We start from the raw sequence: 25,151 nt of genomic DNA on the forward strand, positions 1-25,151 counted from the left end.
AATTATTGAATTCTAACTAGAAAAATGAAACATTACCCGCCTTCTAGTGGAGAAAAAACATATTACCTACAATAAATTGAAAATTTAAACTGGGAGAAATGTTCAAACAAATCAGCGCTTTTGAGTAATGTTGACTCTGCCAAATAGTTTAATTTTTACAGCGTTTTAAAGATGCCACGTGATTGAACAAGTCGGCGTGATCATAGGACTTCCGACTGCAAGCTTGTGTGTGGTCATGTGACTGTATTGTTATTTCTGACTGGTATAACGGAGTCATGTGATTACCAAAATTTTCGGACTGTAAGCCTCTACTTTTTTTTAAATCCTGCGGTTTATAGTCCAGTGCGGCTTATTTGCTGATTTATTTGGGTTAATAGGTAATACTTTCTTTGACAGCGGTGTCATAAGACTGCCATAAGTCCGCCATAATCAAGACATGATACTATCATGGGCATTAATGACATTATGAATTATGTCACTAACTCCATTTTTGTCCAGCTCGGATCTTTACATCCATTCAAAAGTGAGATAATTCATACCTGTCAACCCGAGGCCTTTGGCAATCTTACAAATAGTGACGTATGCCCTTACAAATAGGTGATTAATCTTGCAACGTTGTATATAACGTGCAATATGAAACAAAAATAAAACTCCATTTTTAAAATAATATGAACTTATTGGTAATATTGTAACATATAACCTGGTGAAATCAAAGAGCATTCAATATCTTCAGATACATCGTGATTACTAAAATTTAACAGTGACTTTTGTTATAATTGTATGTAGCACTTTTGGCTATTTCTATCATGTCTTTTGATGGCTGCACTTCAGCTCGCAATTCAGTTTGATTTGAAAGTTGTTCGTCAGTGTGTCCAATTATAAATTAAAAAGGTCAATTGATAAAATTAACTTACCGATGCAATCTTTGAGTCAGGGAACATTTCTATTGCTAATTCTTAGAAGTGATCAGCAATAGTTGCAGGCAAATTGTGTTTGGCAACAAATTAGCAGAATAAAATCTCCGCTTTCGTCACTTTTCATTTTGCAGACTTCTTCTTTATGACCAGTGTTGTTAATCTTACTTTTAAACAGTCGACTTCTCCCAAAAATTAACTGACTTAGTAACTTAGTTACCTGAATGTAAGAGTAATTAGTTACTTGGCAAAGTACAGTGCCTTGCAAAAGTATTCGGCCCCCTTGAACCTTGCAACCTTTCGCCACATTTCAGGGTTCAAACATCAAGATATAAAATTTAAATTTTTTGTCAAGAATCAACAACAAGTGGGACACAATCGTGAAGTGGAACAAAATTTATTGGATAATTTAAACTTTTTTAAAAAATAAAAAACTGAAAAGTGGGGCGTGCAATATTATTCGGCCCCCTTGCGTTAATACTTTGTAGCGCCACCTTTTGCTCCAATTACAGCTGCAAGTCGCTTGGGGTATGTTTCTATCAGTTTTGCACATCGAGAGACTGACATTCTTGCCCATTCTTCCTTGCAAAACAGCTCGAGCTCAGTGAGGTTGGATGGAGAGTGTTTGTGAACAGCGGTCTTCAGCTCTTTCCACAGATTCTCGATTGGATTCAGGTCTGGACTTTGACTTGGCCATTCTAACACCTGGATACGTTTATTTTTGAACCATTCCATTGTAGATTTGGCTTTATGTTTTGGATCATTGTCCTTTTGGAAGATAAATCTCCGTCCCAGTCTCAGGTCTTGTGCAGATACCAACAGGTTTTCTTCAAGAATGTTCCTGTATTTGGCTGCATCCATCTTCCCGTCATTTTTAACCATCTTCCCTGTCCCTGCTGAAGAAAAGCAGGCCCAAACCATGATGCTGCCACCACCATGTTTGACAGTGGGGATGGTGTGTTCAGGGTGATGAGCTGTGTTGCTTTTACGCCAAACATATCGTTTTGCATTGTGGCCAAAAAGTTCAATTTTGGTTTCATCTGACCAGAGCACCTTCTTCCACATGTTTGGTGTGTCTCCCAGGTGGCTTGTGGCAAACTTTAAACGAGACTTTTTATGGATATCTTTGAAAAATCGCTTTCTTCTTGCCACTCTTCCATAAAGGCCAGATTTGTGCAGTGTACGACTGATTGTTGTTCTATGGACAGACTCTCCCACCTCAGCTGTAGATCTCTGCAGTTCATCCAGAGTGATCATGGGCCTCTTGGCTGCATCTCTGATCAGTTTTCTCCTTGTTTGAGAAGAAAGTTTGGAAGGACGGCCAGGTCTTGGTAGATTTGCAGTGGTCTGATGCTCCTTCCATTTCAATATGATGGCTTGCACAGTGCTCCTTGAGATGTTTAAAGCTTGGGAAATCTTTTTGTATTCAAATCCGGCTTTAAACTTCTCCACAACAGTATCTCGGACCTGCCTGGTGTGTTCCTTGGTTTTCATAATGCTCTCTGCACTTTAAACAGAACCCTGAGACTATCACAGAGCAGGTGCATTTATACGGAGACTTGATTACACACAGGTGGATTCTATTTATCATCATCGGTCATTTAGGACAACATTGGATCATTCAGAGATCCTCACTGAGCTTCTGGAGTGAGTTTGCTGCACTGAAAGTAAAGGGGCCGAATAATATTGCACGCCCCACTTTTCAGTTTTTTATTTGTTAAAAAAGTTTAAATTATCCAATAAATGTTGTTCCACTTCACGACTGTGTCCCACTTGTTGTTGATTCTTGACAAAAAAATTAAATTTCATATCTTTATGTTTGAAGCCTGAAATGTGGAGAAAGGTTGCAAGATTCAAGGAGGCTGAATACTTTTGCAAGGCACTGTACATCTGTAGCGCTCCAATGCATGCTAGAAGGCATGTTGGATGACAACAGTGTTGACAGCAGGTGGCAGTAGAAGTTAACTGTCTCCCCTAAGGGAGCAGTGATGGCCAAATGAAGCTTCTTGAAGCAATGAAGCTTTGTTTTTCATGGTGGTTTATTTGGTCTTATGACAGTCTAATGATACCGCTGTCAAATAAAGTCTAACGGTTAAAATCTTTTGGTGTAAATATCCCATAATACAGTGAGGACAGCTGTGGTTTATAGTCCGGTGCGGCCTATCTATGAACAAATGCCATTTTCATGTTAAATTTGGTGGGTGGCGATTTATACTCAGGTTATAGTCTGAAAATTACTGTAATATAATTAAATGATCCCTGGCAGTCGCTCACAGGTTAAATGAATTTGACGTTTTACGCTGAGGTCTGAGTATAAATTCTCTTCTTCTTTTACTAATTACCACAACACAGTCCGTGAATACCATACCGTACATACATATCTACCTTGGCTATCATAGAATGTGTTAAGATTAATGTTTTATTCAATAAGACACTGAATCCCAGCATAGCAATCATTTTTCCAACCAGATATGAGATTGGAATGAATTCAACTCCTTAATTTGGCTAGTCCAATAACCCGTTCAGGCTGATTTACCGAGTATTGTATTCATTCTCATCGCTGTGAGCAGAGGTGCCTTCACTGTCTTTACCCTTTTGAAAAAGGACATCTCCAATTTCAGCCATTACTCCATGAGGTGCGTGAGTGAGGCAGCAGGCAGGAGAGCTCAACCAAACCCGATTAATGCAATCATCGGCCCGCAGGCGCGGAAAGCGACGAAGAAAGAAAGAATATGGAAACGAGAGGGATGGAGAAAGAGGCAATAAGAGGGTGAAGGAAAGGTCTCTCTTGCTGTGTGCTGACATTGATCCATCATTAGGCAGAGGAGCGGACATTCAGGGTGGAAGGCCAGGAAAGACGAGGACGGGGAAAGAAAAGAGGAGAGGTGACTGCTTGCCACCTCTGCTTTTCTCAGACGTCGCTCACAAAATACTAGATGCAGACGCATTTACACTATCTTACTACTGCATTCAGAATTTATAGGATTTAGTGAAACAAAATCATACATATAACGGTTATACACTTTTGGCAGTAAATCTTTTAAGCCTAACATCTTTTTGTTGAAGAAAAAAAGATGAATGACCTTAATCCATTGATAGATTAATCGCGATTACTATAATTTAGATTAATCGCAGAAAATGTTCTTTACTCTGAAATAAACCTCAATTACCTGCTCTTAATTAGCACATTACTTTAACTCATTAGCTGCCATTGACAGGTCTAAACTCACCCTGTTCTAAAGGATGGGCCGGCTATTGGAGTCAATAGCAGTGAGAGTTAATCTTTTATTTATTTTTTTTGTTTGTTTCGATTTAAAAACGGTGAATCTTTAACAAGGTTTGGATTGAAGTTGCTCTACTGCTAGAATAAACTCATACGTAATGTCAGTAAATTTCTTCTAGTTTTTTCTGAAATAACCTTCAAGTGTTCTAAACTCGTTAGCACATGATTTTAACTCATTAGCTCTCATTGATAGCGATTCTATTCTATTTTTGGTTAAAGCAACAAAAAAAAAAAAAAAACGGGCAATTAGCAGTTATTTTACGTGAATATGTCCAATGTGCTGCTAGTCTTTAAGCCACTGTGGCACACTTTATCACCACAAATAGCTTTTTACGTTGAAAATTCTTGTGAATAAATGCTTAAATCTCTGAATTCTTCATTGATATGAACGTAAAACTGTCTCGATTATTGGTTAAAAGCAAAAAAAAAAACAAAAAAAAAAAAACGGGCAGTTAGCATTTATTATACATAAATAAGTCGAATGTGCTGCTAGTCTTTAAGCCACTGTGGCGCTGCATTATCACCACAAAGAGCTTTTTACATTTAAATTCTTGTGAATAAATGTGTAAATCCCTGAATTCTTTAAAGATATTGAAGGAGATTGTACCTTTTCTTGTAGGCACCGTCTAACTCTTTGCATTATTCTTACATACTTAATATAATCAATCAGGGAATAGTGTTGTACGCGAAGAGTTTTGCCTTCTGGCCGGATTGTCAGTGTTAAATGAGTAGAGTGAATTTTGGCAGCCTTTGGAGCCTTTTTTTAATTGGCTAATGCCTTACAATCCCTCTCCCTACGATTAGAAATATCATGGGATGCAATGTGGAGAAGCAAGGTAGGTAGGTAGGTTTTTCTTAACACCTTATGTTATTTCCCAACGCAGAGAAGATATATCAATTGGTAGCACTATGCACAGTCATAGTTCCACTTCCCATCATGCATCGGGCATGGCTACAGTATCATTTACTGAAAGCTCAACAAATACACTAAATGGCAATATTTAGTCACAATATACAAAGTCACAAGTCTTTCTATCCGTGGATCCCTCTCACAGAAAGAATGTTAATAATGTAAATGCCATCTTGAGGATTTATTGTCATAATAAACAAATACAGTACTTATGTACTGTATGTTGAATGTATATATTCGTCCGAGTTTTATTCATTTTTTTCTTAATGCATTGCCAAAATGTATATGATCTGGCAAAATTATCGGGAATGATTGGAATTGAATCGGGAGCAAAAAAAAAAAAGCAATCGGATCGGGAAATATCGGGATCAGCAGATACTCAAACTAAAACGATCGGGATCGGATCGGGAGCAAAAAAACATGATTGGAACAACCCTAAAGTTAAACTTCATTGTTATAGCAAATCTGGTTTGTCGATCTCCGTCAATTAATTTTGATATTCAAACGAAGATTGATTTCTTGTGTTTTCTCAGATGATCTTATTCTCCGCGTGTTGCATCTGCGGTCTAATCGGCGGAATCCTCAACTTCCAGTTCGTGCGCGCGCTCAGCAAGCGACCCGATTCCATGCAGTCCGTCCACCTGGCTGCTATGACGCTGGCTTGTTTGGGTAAAATGGATAATATATGATTATCTACAGTACATTCTGTGCGTTACAGCTTCCTGTTTGTCTATAGGAATCTCTTCATGTACATTATCCACTTGGCTTACCTGTCGTTTGGCTAGTTCGGAGCAACAGAGGATGTTTTTGGAAAGGGAGCACTCGCTGCACCATTCGCACGAGATGACAGAAAAGGTAGCTAAAAACTAAAAGCTTATTATTGGCTAATTTGCCTTTTGACGTTTTTGTCTGTGTTCAACAGGATGTCCTGGACAACTCCAGTAACGGAATCCCTCAGATCTCCTACAACGGGCATGCTAGCGCATCGCCATGACAACTTTAATCACTTGCTGTTAGCAGTTTTAGAAAGCATGGCTGGACATTGAGCAACAGTTGGACACTGTAGGTGCTACATTATGTTCTTTTGACTCTACCAAAGAGGATGAATTGACATTTTAATGTCCAATAGTGTTGACATTGACAACAAAACTTTAAATTAATGAGCCTTTAAGTAAAAAGTTATGGAATGCTGAATGAAAATATACATGAGGCACAATATATTTGTACACTGGCCATATCATTGGGTGCACCTGGGAAATCTCATGATTACCGTAATTATTGGACTAATAGGTGCACCTGACTATAAGCTGCCACCCACCAAATTTGACACGAAAAAGGCATTGGTTCATGGATAAGCCGCAATGGACTATAAGCCGCAGCTGTCCTCACTGTATTAAAGGATATTTACACCAAAAGATATTAACTGGCAACACTTTATTATATTTATTTAGCTTCATAAGATTATCATAAGACCGAATGAACCACCATGAAGTTTTGAACCAATTGGCTGCAAAGTTTTATTGCTTCAAGAAGCTTAATTTGCCCATCACAGCTCCCTTGGGGGAGACAGTCAACCTCTGCTGCCACCTGCTGTCAACGCAGGTGTTGTCCAACATGCCTCCTAGCATGCAATGCAGCGCTACAGGTGTAAATAACAATCAAAATTCATGTTCTGTGCTAATTATTTCTTCAGTGACTGTTCCAATTGATTCATTAATTGCTAGTTATGGTATTTCGTAACACTTTAATCTACAGTGGCGCCATAAGACTGTCGTAATAACATCATAATTATGACATGACACTTTCATGAGCATTCACAAATGCTTATGACTTATCATTTTGTGTAATCTGCCTAATCATCTCACTTTTGAATGGATGTAAAAGATCCGAGCTGGACATAAATGGAGTTGGTGACATAATTTGCCGGATGACGCTTAATGACATCTGTCATATGCATTCATTAGTGCCAATGATAGTGTCATGTCATAGTTATTACGGTCATATGGCAGTCTTATGACGCCACTGTCAACTAAAGTGTTACCTATTAAGCCAATACATCAACAAATAAGCCACACTGGACACTAAGACGAAGGATTCAAAATGAGGGGAAAAAAGCAGCGGCTTATAGTCCAAAACTTAGGGTAATATGGTTACAATTTTGGTTCTTTTAGATTCACTAAACAGAATGAAACGTTTCATGATTTTTTTTTTTCATTGGTACATAATTTTGATGATTTTACCTCAGAGCCAAGCAAAAAATATATATAATACTGTATGGACAGTAGGTCAAAAATATTTTTATAAGTGCTCCTCATGCTAGTTATGGTATTTCATAACACTTAAAGTGGCGCCATAAGACTGTCGTAATAACATCATAATTATGACATGACACTTTCATGAGCATTAACAAATGCTTATGACTTATTATTTTGTGTAATCTGCCTAATCATCTCACTTTTGAATGGATGTAAAAGATCCGAGCTGGACATAAAGGGAGTTAGTGACATAATTTGCCGGATGACGCTCAATGACATCTGTCATATGCATTCATTAGTGCCAATGATAGTGTCATGTCATAGTTATTACGGTCATATGGCAGTCTTATGACGCCACTGTCAACTAAAGTGTTACCTATTAAGCCAATACATCAACAAATAAGCCACACTGGACACTAAGACGAAGGATTCAAAATGAGGGGAAAAAAGCAGCGGCTTGTAGTCCAAAAATTACGGTAATATGGTTACAATTTTGGTTCTTTTAGATTTACTAAACAGAATGAAACATTTCATGATTTTTTTTTTTTTATTGGTAGATAATTTTGATGATTTTACCTCAGAGCCGAGCAAAAAATATATATAATACTGTATGGACAGTAGGTCAAAAATATTTTTATAAGTGCTCCTTATGAAGGTTAAACCAATAAAGATCTAATACACTGGAATGGAAAAGCATTGCTTGTGTGTGAGAGACCTTTGGTGACCTGAATGATGTTATTGACGAAAAGGATACATAATCAATGATCACCTGTTGACGAACACTGAGGCAGCGCTCCCCTTGAATCGACCTTATGTAACATTGGTGTAACTCACACTGAGCATCGGGGCTAATTCTAGCATAGGAGTGACTGAAAATAGCATGATAAAAATAAATTAAGGAATATAAAGTTCAAATAATAAAAATGATAGCATCCACAGCCCACCGTAATGTCTTGTTATATTACATTTTTATGATTATGCATAGACTTCATAATGTATAGACGGGACAAAAGGCTGATGAATAGGGGGCCTGCATTTTTGGCGAGGCCGTCAAAGCTGACCGAGTGGAATCACAAAGAGCATTTTTCGTTGAAAATTCCTGTGAATAAATGCTTAAATCCCTGAATTCTTTATAGAAATTGATGTAAAACAGTCTCGATTCCTGGTTTAAAGCAAAAAAAAAAAATGGAGTTAGCATTTATTTCACGTAAATATGTCGAAGACAATGCTAGTCTGTTAGTAAATGTAGCTAGCGGCTGCCTTATGTAAACAGAGCTTTTCCGGTGAAATTCTTGTGAATAAATGCTTAAATCCCTGAATTCTTTGTAGATATGGACGTAAAACAGTCTCGATTGTTGGTTAAAAGCAAAAAAAAAAAAAAAAAAAACGTGCAGTTAGCATTTATTTTAAGTATATATGTCGAAGTGTGATGCTAGTCTGTTAGTGAATATAGCTAGCGGCCGCTTTATGTAAACAGAGCTTTTGCGGTGAAAATTCATGTGAATAAATGCTTAAATCCCTGTATTCTTTATAGATATGGATGTAAAACAGTCTTGATTCTTGGCCAAGAGCAAAAAAAAACCTTGCAGTTAGCATTTATTTTACGAAAATATAGTGAACCATGATGCCAATGCAGTAGTGGCTAATTTCTCCCTTTGATTTTTTTTCTCAACGTTTCAAAATGTATGCATGGAACGAAAAATATAATAATTACTTTGAATCCTCGAACAAACCACTCCTGAGACAATCCTTCCTGTTTGTATGCGGTACAGCTTTCGTACTTTTTCAACATAAATACATTATGAAGTCTATGGATTATGATAATGTCATATTATTTTTTTTGTGATAATATCTTATGTTCTCACAAAGGGAACCATCAATAATTGTCACAAATGAGACCATAAATGAGAATTTTTGGTTTATGTTACTTAAATTAGTAAAAAAAATCCCAGTTGTAGTTTTTCTCTTGACCAGCAGAGGGCAAAACAAACCATAATTTAGCATTTCCTTTACCGGAAGTTGCTGCTTGTTGACCTTCCGGCCCGCTGAGCCAAAATGGCGAACTTAGAGCATGTTGAGAACGACCCAAAACACGTGAAAATGTCCGGTGAAACCCCCGAGCAATGCGTTAGGAACCCAGCGTCTGAAGCGCCCTCGTCCTCGGGCGGAGTTGTCGTCGAGACTCCGTGCACTATCCCGTCTTTTGCCACCGCTTCTGAACTTGTGTCAGCTCCTTACTCGTGTTTGGTGCTCAACACGCACCGAAGACACGTCGCCCTGTCCCCTTTTTACCTGAACAAGAAGAGGACGGGATTACAAGGGGAATTACAAGCCGAACTGCTCAAATTCTCACCGAGGTAATGTCATAAATACGTTACTTTGTCAAAATGGGAGTCGACATCTATCGCCGTCAATAGCAGTTAATGTGTTAATTTCTTAAAGACGGTAAAGCCACTAGAACAGTTGGATAGTTGTCGGCTTGTTTTCTTAGTTTCAGTGCTGTGAGTGGTATATTGACAGTTGCTGTGTGGTCAATGTTAAACCAGCTAATTCTAAAGCAACTCTGGTTCATGTTTCGCTCTTAATAGCAGCTAATGAATTAATATCGATAGAAAACAAAGAAAAAAAGTTTATTGTAGAGCATAAATTTCAACTGCTATGCATCCCATTTCACTTGTATTATATTTTTAAGTACAAGTCATATCTGCGTTCGTCTACACATGCAAGTGACATGACTGTGGCAGACCCAACAATAAAATGCTGTTCCACTAGATGGCAGCAATCTGTCAGTCTCCGCTTCATTTGGAAGTGTGCCATTATATTTTTTTCCCCCAAATGTAAAATGTGTTGAATTCTTTTAGTACTGCAGACGTTTATACACGTCCAATCATGTGCTTCATTCACTGCCTGCCCTCCCAGTTTAAACGGATTTGACGTCTATTGCCATCAAAGACAACCAATGAGTGAAATAAGAGCTGAAAAAAAAGTATTAAATCTATGTTAGCCGAGTTTTGTTGGATCATTTTGACTCAAGGAATGTGTAAATGTCGAAAAAATGATTTAAAAAAATCACTGTAATTTTCGGACCATAAAACGCCACTTTTTTCCTTCATTTTGAATCCTGCGGTTTATAGTCCAGTGAATGTATTTGTTGATTTATTGAGTTTATAGAGAACATGACTGCCATAATACCGTAATAATTATGACATGACACTATCATGGGCATTAATGAATGCCTATGACAGATGTCATGAAGTGTCATCCGACAAATTATGTCACTAACTCCATTTATGTCCAGTTTGGATCTTTTAAAATTGAGATAATTTGCTGGATAACACTAAATGACATCTGTTACAAGCATTCATCAATGCTCATGAGTGTCATGTTATAATTATGATTGTGTAATGACAGTGTTATTGCGCCACTGTCAAATAAAGTGTTACCACATACCAAAATGAGCAATTAATGAAACAACTGGAACAGTAACTGAATAAATAATTATCACAGAATATTAATTTTGATTGTTATTTACATCTGTAGTGCTGCAGTGCATCTTAGGAGGCATGTTGGACGACAACAACAGTGTTGACAGCAGGTGGCAGCAGAGGTTGACTGTCTCTCCTTACAGTGCGAAAATCACTGTACATTTTAAACGTGAAACAGTGGATTTTGTAATATTCAGACAAATGAACCGAAAAATTGTACTACTCACTCTTTGGTGACGTGTTGTATATTTGTGCTGAGAAACGATGCATCACACCATTCTTGACTGTCACAAAAATGTAATAAAATGACATCTGTCATAAGCATTCATTAATGCTCAATGCAGTGTCATGTCATGATTATAATGCTGTTACCAAATACCATAACTAGCAATTAATGAAACGACTGGAACAGTAACTGAGGAAATAACCGGCACAGAACTTGAGTTTTGATTTTTATTTACATCTGTAGCGCTGCAATGCATGCTAGGAGGCATGTTGGATGAGAACAGTGTTGACAGCAGAGGTTGTCTGTCTCCCCCAAGGGAGCAGTGATGGGCAAATTAAGCTTCTTGAAGCAAGGAAGCTTTACAGCCAGTTGGTTCAAAGCTTCACGGTGGTTCATTTGGTATTATGACATTCTAATCATGTCGCTGTCAAATAAAGTGTTACCGGTTAATAATTTTTGGTTTTAATATCCAATAATACAGTGAGGACAGCTGTGACTTATAGTCCAGTGCAGCTTAGCTATGAACAAATGCCATTTTCACGCCAAATTTGGTGGGTGGTGGCTTAATGTCAGGTGCGCCTTATAGTCCGAAAATTACGGTAAGCTCAGACTCATTGGCTGCCATTGACGGCGATTGATCATCTGATCCAGTTTTTGACCGGGAGTGGGCGAATGAACATGGATTGGACGTCTATCGCCATCAATGACAGGGTATGAGAGTTAAACGTGCCAGAAACTGAATTTTTAAAACTAGTCTAATTGTAAACATGTGCCAATAACATTCGTTAAGCCAAGCAAAACGCATTTGATTCCTCAAAATACTACCTATTTAAAAAAAAAAAAAAAAAAAAAGATTACCGTTGTCAGTTTGACATCTATGAGTAAATACCCTAATATAAAATAACCCTACTAATAATTTCACTGCAAAATATGTATTAAAATGTTTGATGAATAAAAAAAATGACAATTTGAAATGGGGGGACAAACAGGTTAAAATGACCTGTGAGTAAGCCTGTCGCAATATGCAATAATTCCATTTATCGCGCGATATATAAAAATGGAGGCGATAACTTTTCCGCTGCGATTTATCGCCTCGCGTGCACGTGTGTGTGCGCGTGCGGCAGACGTGCTGTTAATAGTTCGTTACCAACTGCGCAAAATGCATCTTCGTTCCAGGTCCGCCAAAAACTAGCGCCAGAGCCAATTGTTCCCATTATATCCTATTGTTCAACGTATACCGGCCGCGTCAGTGCTCCGGAGTGACTGTGGACCATCTATGGCGCGCCGGTGTTCGGCCATTCCTTACTACGCGGCGAAACGTCCTACACAATGCTCAGGGCGCTTGCGCATGCATTCACACGCATGCGCACATCTGTTAGAGGCGGCGATTACTCACTATTTTTGTTTTTATTTAGTTATTTAGAACCTTTTCACAGCCTCAAAGATACTTTTTGCATGTATTACCCTCTCATACTTTTAACCATTGTGTTTTTTTGTGTTAGCTTTGAAGCAGTTGACCACATTAGTCACGTAGCGTGTTTAAACCGTCCTTATTTGATATAACTACATTTAAGTATTTTCTGCAGGCATTTTTTTTAGTACCTTAGTCCTGTATGCATCTAAACAAAACAAGTTTAGAGCGCACGGTAGTACTTTAGGTCTCAAATTCGACTAATGTAGGACGTTTCGCCGATGTAGAATATTTTGGCAGAACACCGGTGTTGTTGACGTGCGCGCGCTCCCGTCAGGAGTGACATTTCACGCGGGGCGGCTATTTTTCGGCACAACGCTGGATATTTACAATTAAGTCCGCCAAAACATTGTTACCGACTTGGCTGCTACGAATAACCTCACTTTGACAAAGAACAGCTGAATGAAATTACCGGTAAGAGCGCTGTGCTTCAAACTCGTCCTGTATATGAAAGCCCTCATATGCTGGTGTTGTGTAGTAATGAGCAGACGTGACTTTCGCGGCGCTTGCTAACTTTTTTAATGCGCGCACACACTAGATATCATGAAATGGCAAACTAGATGTGCTACTTCCCATGCCATTGGCTACGTGAGCCCAGAGTGATTATGGGACATGTAGTCCATATACTACATCGATGAATTCTAAACTGTCATTTGTCACATGAGATTAAGAAGGCCAAATCAATCCATACCAGTGCCTATAGATAATGTTGCAAGTATTGTTAATTCAGTACGTGACACAAATGGATTCGGACCATAAATAGGATGTCTTGCTCATGTAGTAAACCTAGCTACTAAGAGAGCTGTAGCAATCAACGGTGTGCCCTGCCTCACTTTACAAACAGTAAAGATTGTTCTCAGCACTTTTATGCAATTTTTTTTCATATCAGTAAGAAGTAAGCACATAAATATTATGCACTAAAATGCATGTTTATATGATGGCAATTTAATTTTTGCTCGTTAGCAAAAAAAAAAAAAAAAAATACAATTGTTTTTTGTTTTTTTACAGAGCATTAAATGTATTGAATCGGATCGAAAATCATGTCCCTCGTATCAAAATTCGTACCGAACCATGACTTAACTGTATCATTGCATCCCTATGGAACACCATTGCAGAAGCTATGACGGGAAAAATTTTTCTAAATGCTGAAGTTGTTAAGTGCATTTTTTTTTTTTTTAAACACATTTTATTTATTCTGTGTTTCTGTGCGGTATAAATATTGTTGTTTTTTACTTAAGAGGTATGGTCTATTGTTTTTAGTTGTGATTTCTTAAAAAGTAGATTTGAATTTAAGAGTAAATATCGCGTTTAAATGGGTGTACTTCATCTATTAATATATACTGTATTCGCACTGTGTTATTGTAAATTGGTTTAAAAAATTGGGGGGGGGCGCAATAATATCGCATATCGCAATAATTTATGAGAATAATTATCGCACACTAAAATTTGTTATCGCGACAGGCCTACCTGTGAGTAAACATACAAATGGCAATTTCACTTTAAAAGATGTGTTAAAATTAAAACTGTTCAATTTGACCCATTGACGTAACAGGACGGTTAAATGTGTTTTTGACTAAATGGATTTTTTTTTCTCTCGCAGCCTCCAAGGCGTCCCTCTCGCTTACGACGACATACGAATCGTCCGCAGCTACGGAGACATTTTTGACGACAGCGGTTACGTCCACATGGACATAGAAGCCAACTTTATCATATTTCAACCTAAAAAAGGACAGCGACTATTGGCGAGTGCCCAATTTATCTCCCCGCTTCGAAAAAGCGTGAGAAAGTCATTTAACTGTCTGTGTTTGCGCTTCCAGGGGAAGGTGAATAAACTGGCCGCGAGTCACGCGGGCTGCCTAGTGCATGGCTGCTTTAACGCCAGCATTCCCAAGCCCAACCTGGTTTCCGTGGATACCTGGAGGGAAGCGGGGCCCCAGATTGGAACCGAGCTGGAGTTTGAGGTGATTGCGCTCGATGCCGACTCTGCCGGCGTGCTGCTTATAAGAGGAAGGCTGGATCGAACAAGGTTAGTGGAACGTAAATGTGTTTTTAATTCACGTGGCGGAAAATAAACAACTCCTCCCACATGCTTTCAATTAGAGGTCGACCGATATGGGATTTTCAAATGCCAATACCAATATCTAAATAAGAAATGAAGCCGATATTTGAGGACGATGGTATTTTTGTTTCTTAAAAGCAAGCAGATTATGAAAGGGATTGTTATTTAAAATGCGCCAACAGCTTCAAATTTACAAAGATGACATAAGACTTAAAGGATTAATTCGGTGTAGTGCTACCAAACCAACGAACTCAACACTTCTTTTCATGATTATACACACTCCGCAAGAACGGTACATTATTTTCAGTTAATTAAACCCACCAGGATGTCTTGACGAGATGTAAACAAGTGAGAGTTTAAGAGGAAGCTTGCCATGCTAATGCTACGCTACCATTGCAAGTTACATTTAGAGTGTAAGGAACGCTCAGCAAACACATTTAAGCAAAATTGTGTATTCTGTCATGCAAAAAAAATCTTACAGTATTTTAGTGCTGCAGCTATCGATTAATTCAGTTGTCCAATAATCTATTACCAATTTTCGGACTATAAGCCGCTATTTTTCATTCATTTTAAATCCTGCTAGTCCAGTGCAGCTTTTTATTTGGGTTAATAGGTAACAGTTTATTTGACAGCGGCGTCATAAGACTGTCATAAACCCGTCATAATTATGACATGACACTATCATTGGCATTACTGGATACTTATGTCATTAAGTGTCATCCGGCATATTATGTCACTAACTCAATTAGGGCTGCAGCTATCGAATATTTTAGTAATCGAGTAATCGACTGAAAATTCTATCGATTAATCGAGTAATCGGATAAAACAAATATATTTTTAGGTGAAGAGCAATTCTAAATATACATGAGAAAACAAGACATTTCATCTAATCCTGAACCATTTTCAGTCAATCAATGTCTTTATTTTCGATGTATATTGTTGAAAACAGCCAACAATTGCATCTCAGATGTAACTAGAATTTTAAAAAAAAAGAATAATTCACTGCTTTCACTCAAAAAACTTTTAGATCTTATTAAAAAAAAAAAATATATATATATATATATATATATATATATATATCTTACCTAAAAATGCCGTTACTCTTGATAACACACATCACTTAAAAGTTAGGATTTTTTCCCACGTGTTTCAATTGAATTTCTCTTTGTGTCAAGCCATTTTTAAGTTCTAGTTAAGTTTTAAGTTAGCCTAAACTGTAAGTCCTGATAGGATTTTGAGTTTTTGCAGTGTTCAAAATAAATGTATGATGCAGGCTGTATTGGAGCACATTAGGGACCAGTGCTACTGGTGTTTTATCCAGCAATGACTACTGAGCTAAAATTGATAGTTAGAATGATTAAGTTTTTATTTTACACCCTCATCACTCCACAATGCTATGTTATGTTAAAGCCTGTATGTAAGACACGTTAGCCACGCATCGACAGTGGTCATAATTAATTGAAACCTAGCCCTCCGCAGGGCTATCGTTACGTGAGCTAGTAGCAACAGTAACGTTAATCTTATTTATTAGCGCTTAGCGCTCTTTATTAGCGCTCTACTGCTTTAAGATGGCGGCTGTTTACTAACGCCGCTGACTGTCATTTCGCATCTAGTTCAACATACATGTGATCTCTATGAGACGCATCAGACGCTACCTGTACCAGCGTAGCATCGTGCGGGCTAGTATTTAGCAATGTCGGCGTCGTTTGTGGCGGCTGTCGGCTGCAGTAAGTTTTTATTTCCTTCTTCCTCTCCGCACGTGACAGCGCGTTGTCCCGCATTAAAAGTAGTCCGAGCAAAACGTGATGCTTAGAGCTGTCAAAAAAAACGATTACTCGAGGTGAATAAAATTACTCGGATCAGTTTTTAAACTCGAGTTACTCGAGTTGCTCGAGTACTCGTTTCAGCTCTAAACTCAATGTCCAGCTTGGATCCTTTACATCAGGGATCCCCATCTGCCGGGCCGCAGACCAGAACTGGTCCGTGGCGCATTTGCTACCGGGCCGCACAGAAATAATAATTTAATAACTACCGCATTCTGGCAGAATTAACCCTGTACACACAAATATCCCTGTCTACTCTAGATATAATACCACGGGATAGATTATAATGTCGTCATAGAAATCCATTAATTGGACAGCTAGCAGTACATCTTGTTTGTGTATATAATATATCTATGTGCGCTTGTCCTCGAGAATAACGTATTACTAGGCCGCGGGCGCACCACGTTTGTTTTTTTTTTTTTTTTTTTAAAACCTGTCCTGTTCAGCTGTTTGACACAGAGAATGGAAGTCTAAGTGCCCGGATTCTGAACAGTTTTAATGTTTCACATTGAGAGTCTGACATACTCCCATTGTGATCATTCAAAATACCTTTTTATTATGACAAAGCAGCGAACAGGAAGGGATTATGGGGGGACAGAAGAAAAGAAATACAAGAGAAGAAAGAAAAGAAACACATACACAAACAACAACAGGAAATACATTGAACATCTAAACTAGTTACTAATATGCTGGTGCTATCGTCAGCGAGATGTATTTCCGGTTTACACCATGTGGGGGCCTATTGGCCAGTGAAAGAGGAGAATGGGGGTGGGGGTGTCTATAAGACTATAAGCTAAGTGATTGAAAGGGGTAGAGTGTACACAAATCAGTTCTGTGATCTAGAACCCAGTAATCGTGTGAATCTCTTATGAGTGTAAGCCCGTTGGTGACCAACCCTACGCCGCCACATCGCCAATCCCGGCACTGGAACCCCCAACCCGAGCATGCCCTACCACATCCAGCAGCACGCAAGCCCCACCGGGCACGCGACAGCCACGCAGACGGGCGGAGAAACCGCGCGGGCGCCAACCCAGGGCCACGGCCCCCACCCAGCCAGCCCGGGGAGGGAGGGCGGGCGGGGGGATGGGGGGGCCATGCGCAGCCAGCCCATCCCTCCTCCCGCCGCCCAGCAAAGGAGCCACCCCCCCCCCACCCCCCCCCCCCGGGACCCAGGGTGGTCCCCTGGGCCACCCGCGCGCCCATCAACCGGCCTTCAGGGATGGCAGGAGGGGACGCATCACCAACCCCACGCCTACACCCACCCCCGCCCGCCCACCCGGGCCACGAGCCACAGCCGCAGCCCCCCAACCGGCACGGCACGCCACGGGACCCCCAGCGGCCCACCCAGCCCCAGGCAAGGCAGGGTCCCCCGCCGGTGCAGGCGACACCCCGCTGATACACCGGCGCCCAGCCAGCGACCCGCGACGGGGCGCAGGGCGGATGCCCAGCCAGAGAAGAGAGGGGAAGGCGGAGGCAGGAGAACGCCCAGGAACTGCCACGGGGCGATGCAAGATCGGAGACCCGACCCCCCAACCCACTCCCGCGGCCAGCAGCCGAGGTAGAGGGGAGGCCACACCCCGGGAGCCACGCCATATAGAAAAAGTGTGGGACCCACCTACCACCCTATTACTGTGGCTGCCAGGTTCCCGACTGGCAGCCATCACCCAGCACCGTGATGGGGGTGTGAGGGGAGGGTAGTGCAATGTATGCATTAAAATAGGAGAGCTTGGCTTGGGGCAGTGGGACTGCAGCATGGAGTTTCTGTCCAGCCGCCTGTCCCACCGCCCTTTGCCGGAGCTCTCCTGTGGAGTATGATGTGTGTGGGCGCACCACGTTTGTTCCGGGAAATAATTAGCCCCCACACGAGCGAAGATGACTGGAAAACGGACGTATTTGGAGATATTTTTACGGCGAAAAGGGCATCTGACGAGCCTACAACCTCGAAGACCCGCGAACTACCAAGGAGTGGGTTGGTGACCCGTTTGTGAATAAACCGAGTGATTCGAGCATGTCTGTGCAACAGGAAGATCAACTTGTAGAGATCGCAAATGACGGCGACCTTATTAAACATACATTTGAGACAACAACTCTACCGAGGTTCTGGATAAAAGTCATTCCGGAATATCCTGACATTGCTATGAGAGCATTGAAAACATTGCTACAATTTCCAACATCGTATCTTTCTGAAGCCGGCTTCTTAATGCTTAACGACAAGGCGAAATCGTTTATGGTGAGAGAGCGCCAGTGGTGTGCAGTTGCTGTGTGCAGCTTACATGGCAGGATGTATCTTTGGAGAACTTTTTTAAGTTAATATTGAATGAATGAATGAATTTTTATTGTCATTGTCATCATCATCAAAATCATTGACAGTTTCAGAGTGTGGAATTTTACCCGAAGGAAAGACGAAGACAGACAAAGGAAAGACGGTAAAAGCAGATGCTTATCGATACCCGTCCCCCATCAGCCAGGGACGCACAGACAGCATATTTGTGTTACAGTCCAGTCATAATCTTCACATTTTGTTCAAAAGTCATTAATTGCCATGGATTTTCACATATTGTCAATTCGAGTGGGTTCATTGTATCAGTTGATGTCCAAGTAGGTGTAGGGAGGGAAGGCCGGGGGTGCCATGGAGGCTCGCGTCTGTTGTATCCGCTTCAGAAGATTAGTCATCATCCCTTGCCCGGTTTCCTCGAGCGAGCCTTTCGTGATCCCGGAGCTCCGTGTTGATTTTTGTGACCATTTGAGCGGCGGCATCACTTAGCGTTGCTTGTTCCTTCGTCACATGTGACAATTTGTCGCCGTTGTTACGAGCAACCTCCATTATCTCGTTGAGTTGATTCTTCATCCTCATCGAGAATCGATGAACCCAGAGGGCACCAAGAAGCAACAGGAAGGCGAGAGCCATCAGAGAGCCGAAGATAAAGAGGTCCTCGACGTCCTCAATCTGGAGAGACGTTAAGCATAATGGCCTCCATTTTCCCCAGGCATTCTCCAAATAATCCTCCAGATATTCCTTTCTTTCAAGACAGTTTGTAGTGTTTACTTTGGAATTGCTGCATTTGGGCATTTTGCGGCTATGTTTAACGTTAAGCGCAAGCGCAGAACCGCATCGTTGCAATTTTTGACGGGTTGCAAAATTTGTCAGAACACTGGTCCGTGAAAAAAAGACCCAAATAACACCGATCTGTGGTGCAAAAAAGGTTGGGGACCCCTGCTTTACATCCATTTAAAAGTGAGATAATTTGTCGGATGACGCAAAATGACATCTGTCATTAGCATTCATAAATGTCGAAATTATGGTTGTCTAATGACAGTCATATGGCGCCACTGTCAAAGTGTTACCAAATACCATACCTAGCAGTTAATGAAACAACTGGAACAGTAACTGAAGAAATATTTAGCACAGAACATACATTTTTGATTGTTATTTATATCTTTAGCGCTGCAATGCATGCTCGGAGGCATGTTGGACAACATTGTTGACAGCAGGTGGTAGCAGAGGTTTACTGTCTCCCCCAAGGGAGGAGTGATGACCAAATAAAGATTCTTCACGCAATAAAGCTTTGAACCACTTGGTTGCATTTTGATCCATTTGGTCTTATGACAGTCGTTTGATGCTGCTGTCAAATAAAATGTTACCGTTTAAAATCTTTTGGCATTAATGTCCCATAATACAGTGTGGACACCTGCGGCTTTTGTCCAGTCCGGCTTCTCAAATGAACAAATGTGTTTTTCATGCCAAATTTGGTTGGTGGCACCTTAAAGTCAGGTGCGCCTTATAGTGCGAAAATTACGGTAACTGGTTCGATTAGGAATATTTAATGCATTGCAGAATAAATTTCAGGGGATGTAAAACAAAGGCTTGCTAAGATTGAAGTTTCAAAACGGCATTAAATGCGAATACAAAATAAAATTCCCGAGTGCTTCTTCAAACTATGCAGACTTGCACTTTCATTGAAAAATAAATTAAAATAGCATATCTTAGCTTCAAACGGTATAAAAAAAGTGCAACAAAAGAACAATTGGCTAGCTTGCATAGCAAAGGTCCGCTAGCCAAAATGCTATAAACATTTTTTTTTTAAAATACAATGCTCTTAAAAACCGTTCAAACACATATTCCCATAAAAAAAAGCTAAATATACCTATGCCATGTTAGATTAGTTATGTCATAGTGACTGTTGCCACTAGAGGGCAGCGTATCCACCCACATCAGTAAAACTAAATGCAAACACTTTGAACCAACAAACAACTATTACAACGCCACTCTAATTAAACAAATACTCGAAGCAGCAAAAATTGATTCAAAGCTTTTTTTTAATCGAATTACTCGAGTTAATCGATTAATTGTTGCAGCACTACAATATTTACAGAACAGGCAAGTCTGAAGCTTCCTAAAGTAGCCTGCCTTCAAGCTGCTGCAGGGTCCTTCCGTGGTTCTCTCGTCAGTCAGCGGTGGCCATAGTTGTCCACAAAAATGCCAGATCTAAATCCTTTTTTATAGGCTTATTACTTTGTTAATCGGCCGATGTTTGTAACTCCATATATCGGCTGGCCGATATATCGGTCGACCTCCACTTTCAATATATTTGACGGGAATTAACACGAGATTGTTTGTGTGCATCAGGGTTCAGGAGATGTTGGCGACGGCCGAGAGCGCCGAATCAGGTGTTGCCGTCGAGCAGGCCGAGCCAGAAAAAGCGGAAACGGATGCTGCGCTCGCTTCGGAATCTGTCGTCGAAGATGCCCCGAAGAAGAAAAAGAGAAAGAAAGACAAAATTAAAGAAGAGACAGAAGACGAAGTGGTGTCACCGCCTGAACGGAATGGAATAGAAAGCGACACAAAAAAGAAGAAAAGGAAGAAAGATAAAATAAAAGAAGTGGCGGAAGATCAAGTCGATGGGGACGTCACGCTCGAGCTGAATGGAAATGAGAGTGAGACAAATGGAGGGAAAAAGAAAAAAAAGAAGAGGATCAAAGAAGAAAAGGAGCAGGTTCAGCTTTCTGTAATGGAAACCCATACCAGTGACTCCAGCGGTTACCTTAGCGACAAGCCTAACAAGAAGAGGAAACGAGAAAAGGAGAGTGAAGTCGCAGCGAGTCCTGATGCGGAAGCAACGAAATCCAAAAAGAAGAAGAAACGGAAAAGTGAAATTGATTGAAAATAATCCGAAAGTTGAAACCAGAGGTTCCCCTTTTGGCCTATTGGAGGAGCAAAACTGCTTCACTGAACAGCACAACCCAAAGCCTTACTGTTATCATCCTCATATGTATTTTTTTAAAGTAATCTCACACAATGTTTTTGTTTGAGAGCTTCCAAAAATATTCAGAATAAATGTATATCCTTTAAAATAAATGTTTCTTTCTCATTCGTCACAATTCAGCGCCAAGAATTGCAATGACTTTTCGTTGGTCTTAAATTCTGCCCGGCGACTGTCAGGCGATGAGGTGTCGAGAGACAACTTAAAGGGCCGCCGGTGTTTTCTTTACCTCCCACCTCCGCGCGCACTCACACAAATCCTGCCTTTCAGCGGGGAGTCTTAATTAGGGGTGAGGTGCTAAGAAGCGGCCGGCTTATCGCCAGCCGTCTAAAGAGCGCAGATAAGGTAGTTCAATTAAATAGGCTTCATCTGTCATATATGTTTCACTTATCGCACTTAACACTTTTTTTTGTATTTGCACTCTTTCAGCTGTTGACGTCTATTTGACGTCTATTGCTGTCATTGGTATGAATAGGACCGGTGTTCTGACAAATGGGTATCCCTTGTCAAAGTAGTATCCCCACTGTTGATAGCAGCTTAATGTTGAACAAATTTACTTTACATTTTGACACTTCTATAGATATATTATAGATATATTATCATATTTAATATTTAGATACTACCGCTATAATGCCAATATTCTTTATTGCACAATAAACACTGTTAAAACCCAGGCGACCCAGATGTTTACTGCTTAAGTTATCAGACGTTAACGTCCTAACGCTATCATCTCTCAATATAATGAATATTCTATTGTAGTCTTTCGTGCATATACATAATTGCTTACAGTTTAGTGGTCAAAAGGCAGTATAAGATCGAGGGGTATTGCCAAAATATAATTTTTTAAAAATCATTTTATGATATAAAGACTTTAAATTTTCGGTCCTTTCAATTTTTATACTTCTGTTGTAATTCAATTTTTTAAAATTCAATTAAAAACAAATACATATTTCAACATGTATTCCACAATTTATTCCAATTTAACATTCAATATTTACATTTTAACATTTTCATTTTTTTTTTCAATTTGTATATGTTTTACTTTTTTTAAAAAAATCATTGTTAACTGTTTTTATTTTGGCATTTGGCATATTTTGGCTTGAGAAATGAAATGTAAAAATGAAAATGTCATTTTCCTAATGACTTTTCAATTTTAATTTTTTCACATTCTTTTGTATTTTTTTTTTTTTCAATTTGTATATACGGTATTTTAGTTTAATATTCAATTATATTTGTTTCCTTGAGTAATTCAATTTTTAATTTTTATACATTTGTCTAAATTTCGGTTCATATATTTCAAAACCTAGTTACATCTCAATTGATTTCAATTCATATGTATTGAAATTTCTCACTAATTTTAAGTTTCAATTTGTACATATTTTAATCTTTTTTATTTCATTTAAAAAAAATAAAAATTATTTCTTTTGAAATAATGAAATGATACCATCTTTAATTACTGTACACACACATTCAAAAAATAGATATTTACGATTTTGGCAATATGCTGCACACCTTGAATATATCAGAGGTAGTTTATTCATTATGGATTCAAAACGTATAAATACTTAGCTAAAGCTTTAACTGTAATCCCAAGAGTAAGCAATGACTTAACGATACCCAAGGGACTACTGTAATCTCAATTATTCGTCCCTTGCTGCCTCTTTTGCCCCCTCATCCCCCCCGATCTCCTCTCCGGCCCACGTGCACCTGCACCTCAAGCGCCCCTCCATCGCCTCCAATTCATCTTGTCATCCCCGCTATCTCGCCAACTCCCCCTTTCCCTTCCCTCTCCTCCTACTTGTTCCTTGATTTATCGGAGGCGGAGTGCAGTTCACACGCATTCCACTCCAGATCCCCCTCCTGCCACTGGACCCTCATATCTAGGCTTGCTCGTTTATCTTCATGATCCAGTGATGCCCCCCCCCCCCCCCCCCCCCAAAAAAAAGACCAAGGAATGAGTTGTTTTTTTCTTCAGCAGGCCAGACAATCTTTCCCTCACACCTCCGCCTGTGTTCATTGGCTTTGCGTCTACCTCCAGACCCCCAAATGGCGGCAGGTCATAAAGCTTAAGTGTTCCACCAGTCATGACTTACACCAACGCGCTCATTAATCGTCCGACACGACCTGAGCGAGCGAATCGTATCAAATCTGCAAAATCCCTTTATGGCCTTTCAAAGGCATTGCTGGCATCCCTGCTTTGCGTCGCCTTTGTTTTAACGGTCACTTCAAGTAGACAAAAATCTCATTCAGAGCTCCGAGAAGAGTTCTTCAAACACGCAATTAACCCTTAAAGTAAACATTGCTCTTGTGAAACTGGATTCCAATTTGTTTGTTTGGTTCCCCGGCGCCCGATTTGCACTCAGTAACCATGGCGACGAGGGATTGATTGACTGTTATAGAACAGAATTGGTTCTTAAACTTTTAATAGCTGCTGTTGACCATTCAGTTGGCGTGTGCTGGTAAGATATTCTGACGGTATGATAACCTTAAACCAGAATATCACGGTTTCACGGTATTGCAACTATAGCTCCAAAATGTCATCAGAACACAGATAATTTATTTATTTTCCATAAAGAGCACGTGCGTATGACTCATGTTCCCTGTATACGGCGGAAAACACAGACAAGACTGAAAAAGCAGTTTCTGCTCTTGCACTCCTCTTGAAAAGAAACTGCTGTATTTTAAGCCAAAACAACAGTTGTGTTTGATTGAACAATATCTCTAATATGCTGCAATAGCAGATTCATGGCGCATTAACCCCGGAACTATTTCTAATTTGCCCGTTTTACCCTGAAAACCCCCGTTTACAGACGTCGCGCAACCGCTTTTGTTTCAACCTAGCCATAAAAAGAATTATATTTATTATTCAAGATGTCATTTTTAGATTTGAATCTTTAATTGATGTCTAATATTTCATTTAAAAAACAAAAACGACTTTAAAAAATTATTCACTCGCATAATTTAACCTTTTAAACAAATTACGTCACAATGGAAAAAAATTGTGCCTGTAAAAAAGTCACGGATATTTACCTCATAACTAAGGCTTAATTGTATTTTTTTTGTTTGTTTCTGTTGCATATTTTCCGATATGTTAGATGATAAATAATCAATCCAAACAAAGAAAAATTGGGGGAAAAAAACGTTTAAAAAGTTAAAAATATGGAAAAAAAAAATCTCGACCACTCCTTGATATCTGCGGTTTCTGCATCGAGGCCCTTGTTATATTACCATGTTTCACCCATAAAATCCCCCAAAAATCCAGCTGTGGCCATTCACAGCTGTGTCTTGACACTCAGTGATACATGCTACATGGAGTTTTTGGCTCGAAACAAGGTAAGTACGCGATAATATAACTGAACATTTTTATGTTCTTCCACATCTTTGCCAGTCAATTTGGCACCAGGCACATCATTTTCGGAGAGAATTGGTAGGTTTAGCTCTGTAAACATCTCCTTCGTACACCA

General features: G+C 39.7%; 2 protein-coding genes across 13 annotated transcripts in view; both read left to right on the forward strand.

The window, feature by feature from the left end:
• Window positions 1-8,239, forward strand: part of LOC130910436 (transmembrane protein 196) — a 42,430-nt gene extending 34,191 nt beyond the window's left edge. For all 12 annotated transcript variants that reach the window (XM_057827745.1, XM_057827739.1, XM_057827741.1 and 9 more), the window contains 3 exons: window positions 5,641-5,776; window positions 5,844-5,962; window positions 6,030-8,239. In XM_057827745.1, the coding sequence (XP_057683728.1) occupies window positions 5,641-5,776; window positions 5,844-5,962; window positions 6,030-6,101 (327 nt within the window). In that variant the 3' untranslated portion in view covers window positions 6,102-8,239. The remainder of the gene's footprint in view (window positions 1-5,640; window positions 5,777-5,843; window positions 5,963-6,029) is intronic.
• Window positions 8,240-9,380: 1,141 nt separating this feature from the next.
• polr1f (RNA polymerase I subunit F) lies at window positions 9,381-22,656 on the forward strand. The gene is made up of 4 exons (XM_057827581.1): window positions 9,381-9,719; window positions 14,145-14,286; window positions 14,362-14,570; window positions 21,054-22,656. Exons 1-4 carry the CDS (start codon window positions 9,418-9,420, stop codon window positions 21,586-21,588), a joined length of 1,188 nt encoding a protein of 395 aa, XP_057683564.1. The 5' UTR covers window positions 9,381-9,417; the 3' UTR covers window positions 21,589-22,656.
• The last annotated feature ends 2,495 nt before the right edge of the window (window positions 22,657-25,151 follow it).

This window comes from Corythoichthys intestinalis, chromosome 22 (genome assembly GCF_030265065.1).
Source record: "Corythoichthys intestinalis isolate RoL2023-P3 chromosome 22, ASM3026506v1, whole genome shotgun sequence".
In the NCBI taxonomy this organism is placed as follows: domain Eukaryota; kingdom Metazoa; phylum Chordata; class Actinopteri; order Syngnathiformes; family Syngnathidae; genus Corythoichthys; species Corythoichthys intestinalis.

What these genes read in the sequence shown, in the direction of transcription:
- polr1f (XM_057827581.1), top strand. Translation starts at nt 9,418, where the DNA reads ATGGCGAACTTAGAGCATGTTGAGAACGACCCAAAACACGTGAAAATG. An exon ending in CTGCTCAAATTCTCACCGAG is followed by an intron (nt 9,720 to 14,144) that starts GTAATGTCATAA and finishes TTTCTCTCGCAG; the next exon opens with CCTCCAAGGCGTCCCTCTCG. An exon ending in AAAAAGGACAGCGACTATTG is followed by an intron (nt 14,287 to 14,361) that starts GCGAGTGCCCAA and finishes TTGCGCTTCCAG; the next exon opens with GGGAAGGTGAATAAACTGGC.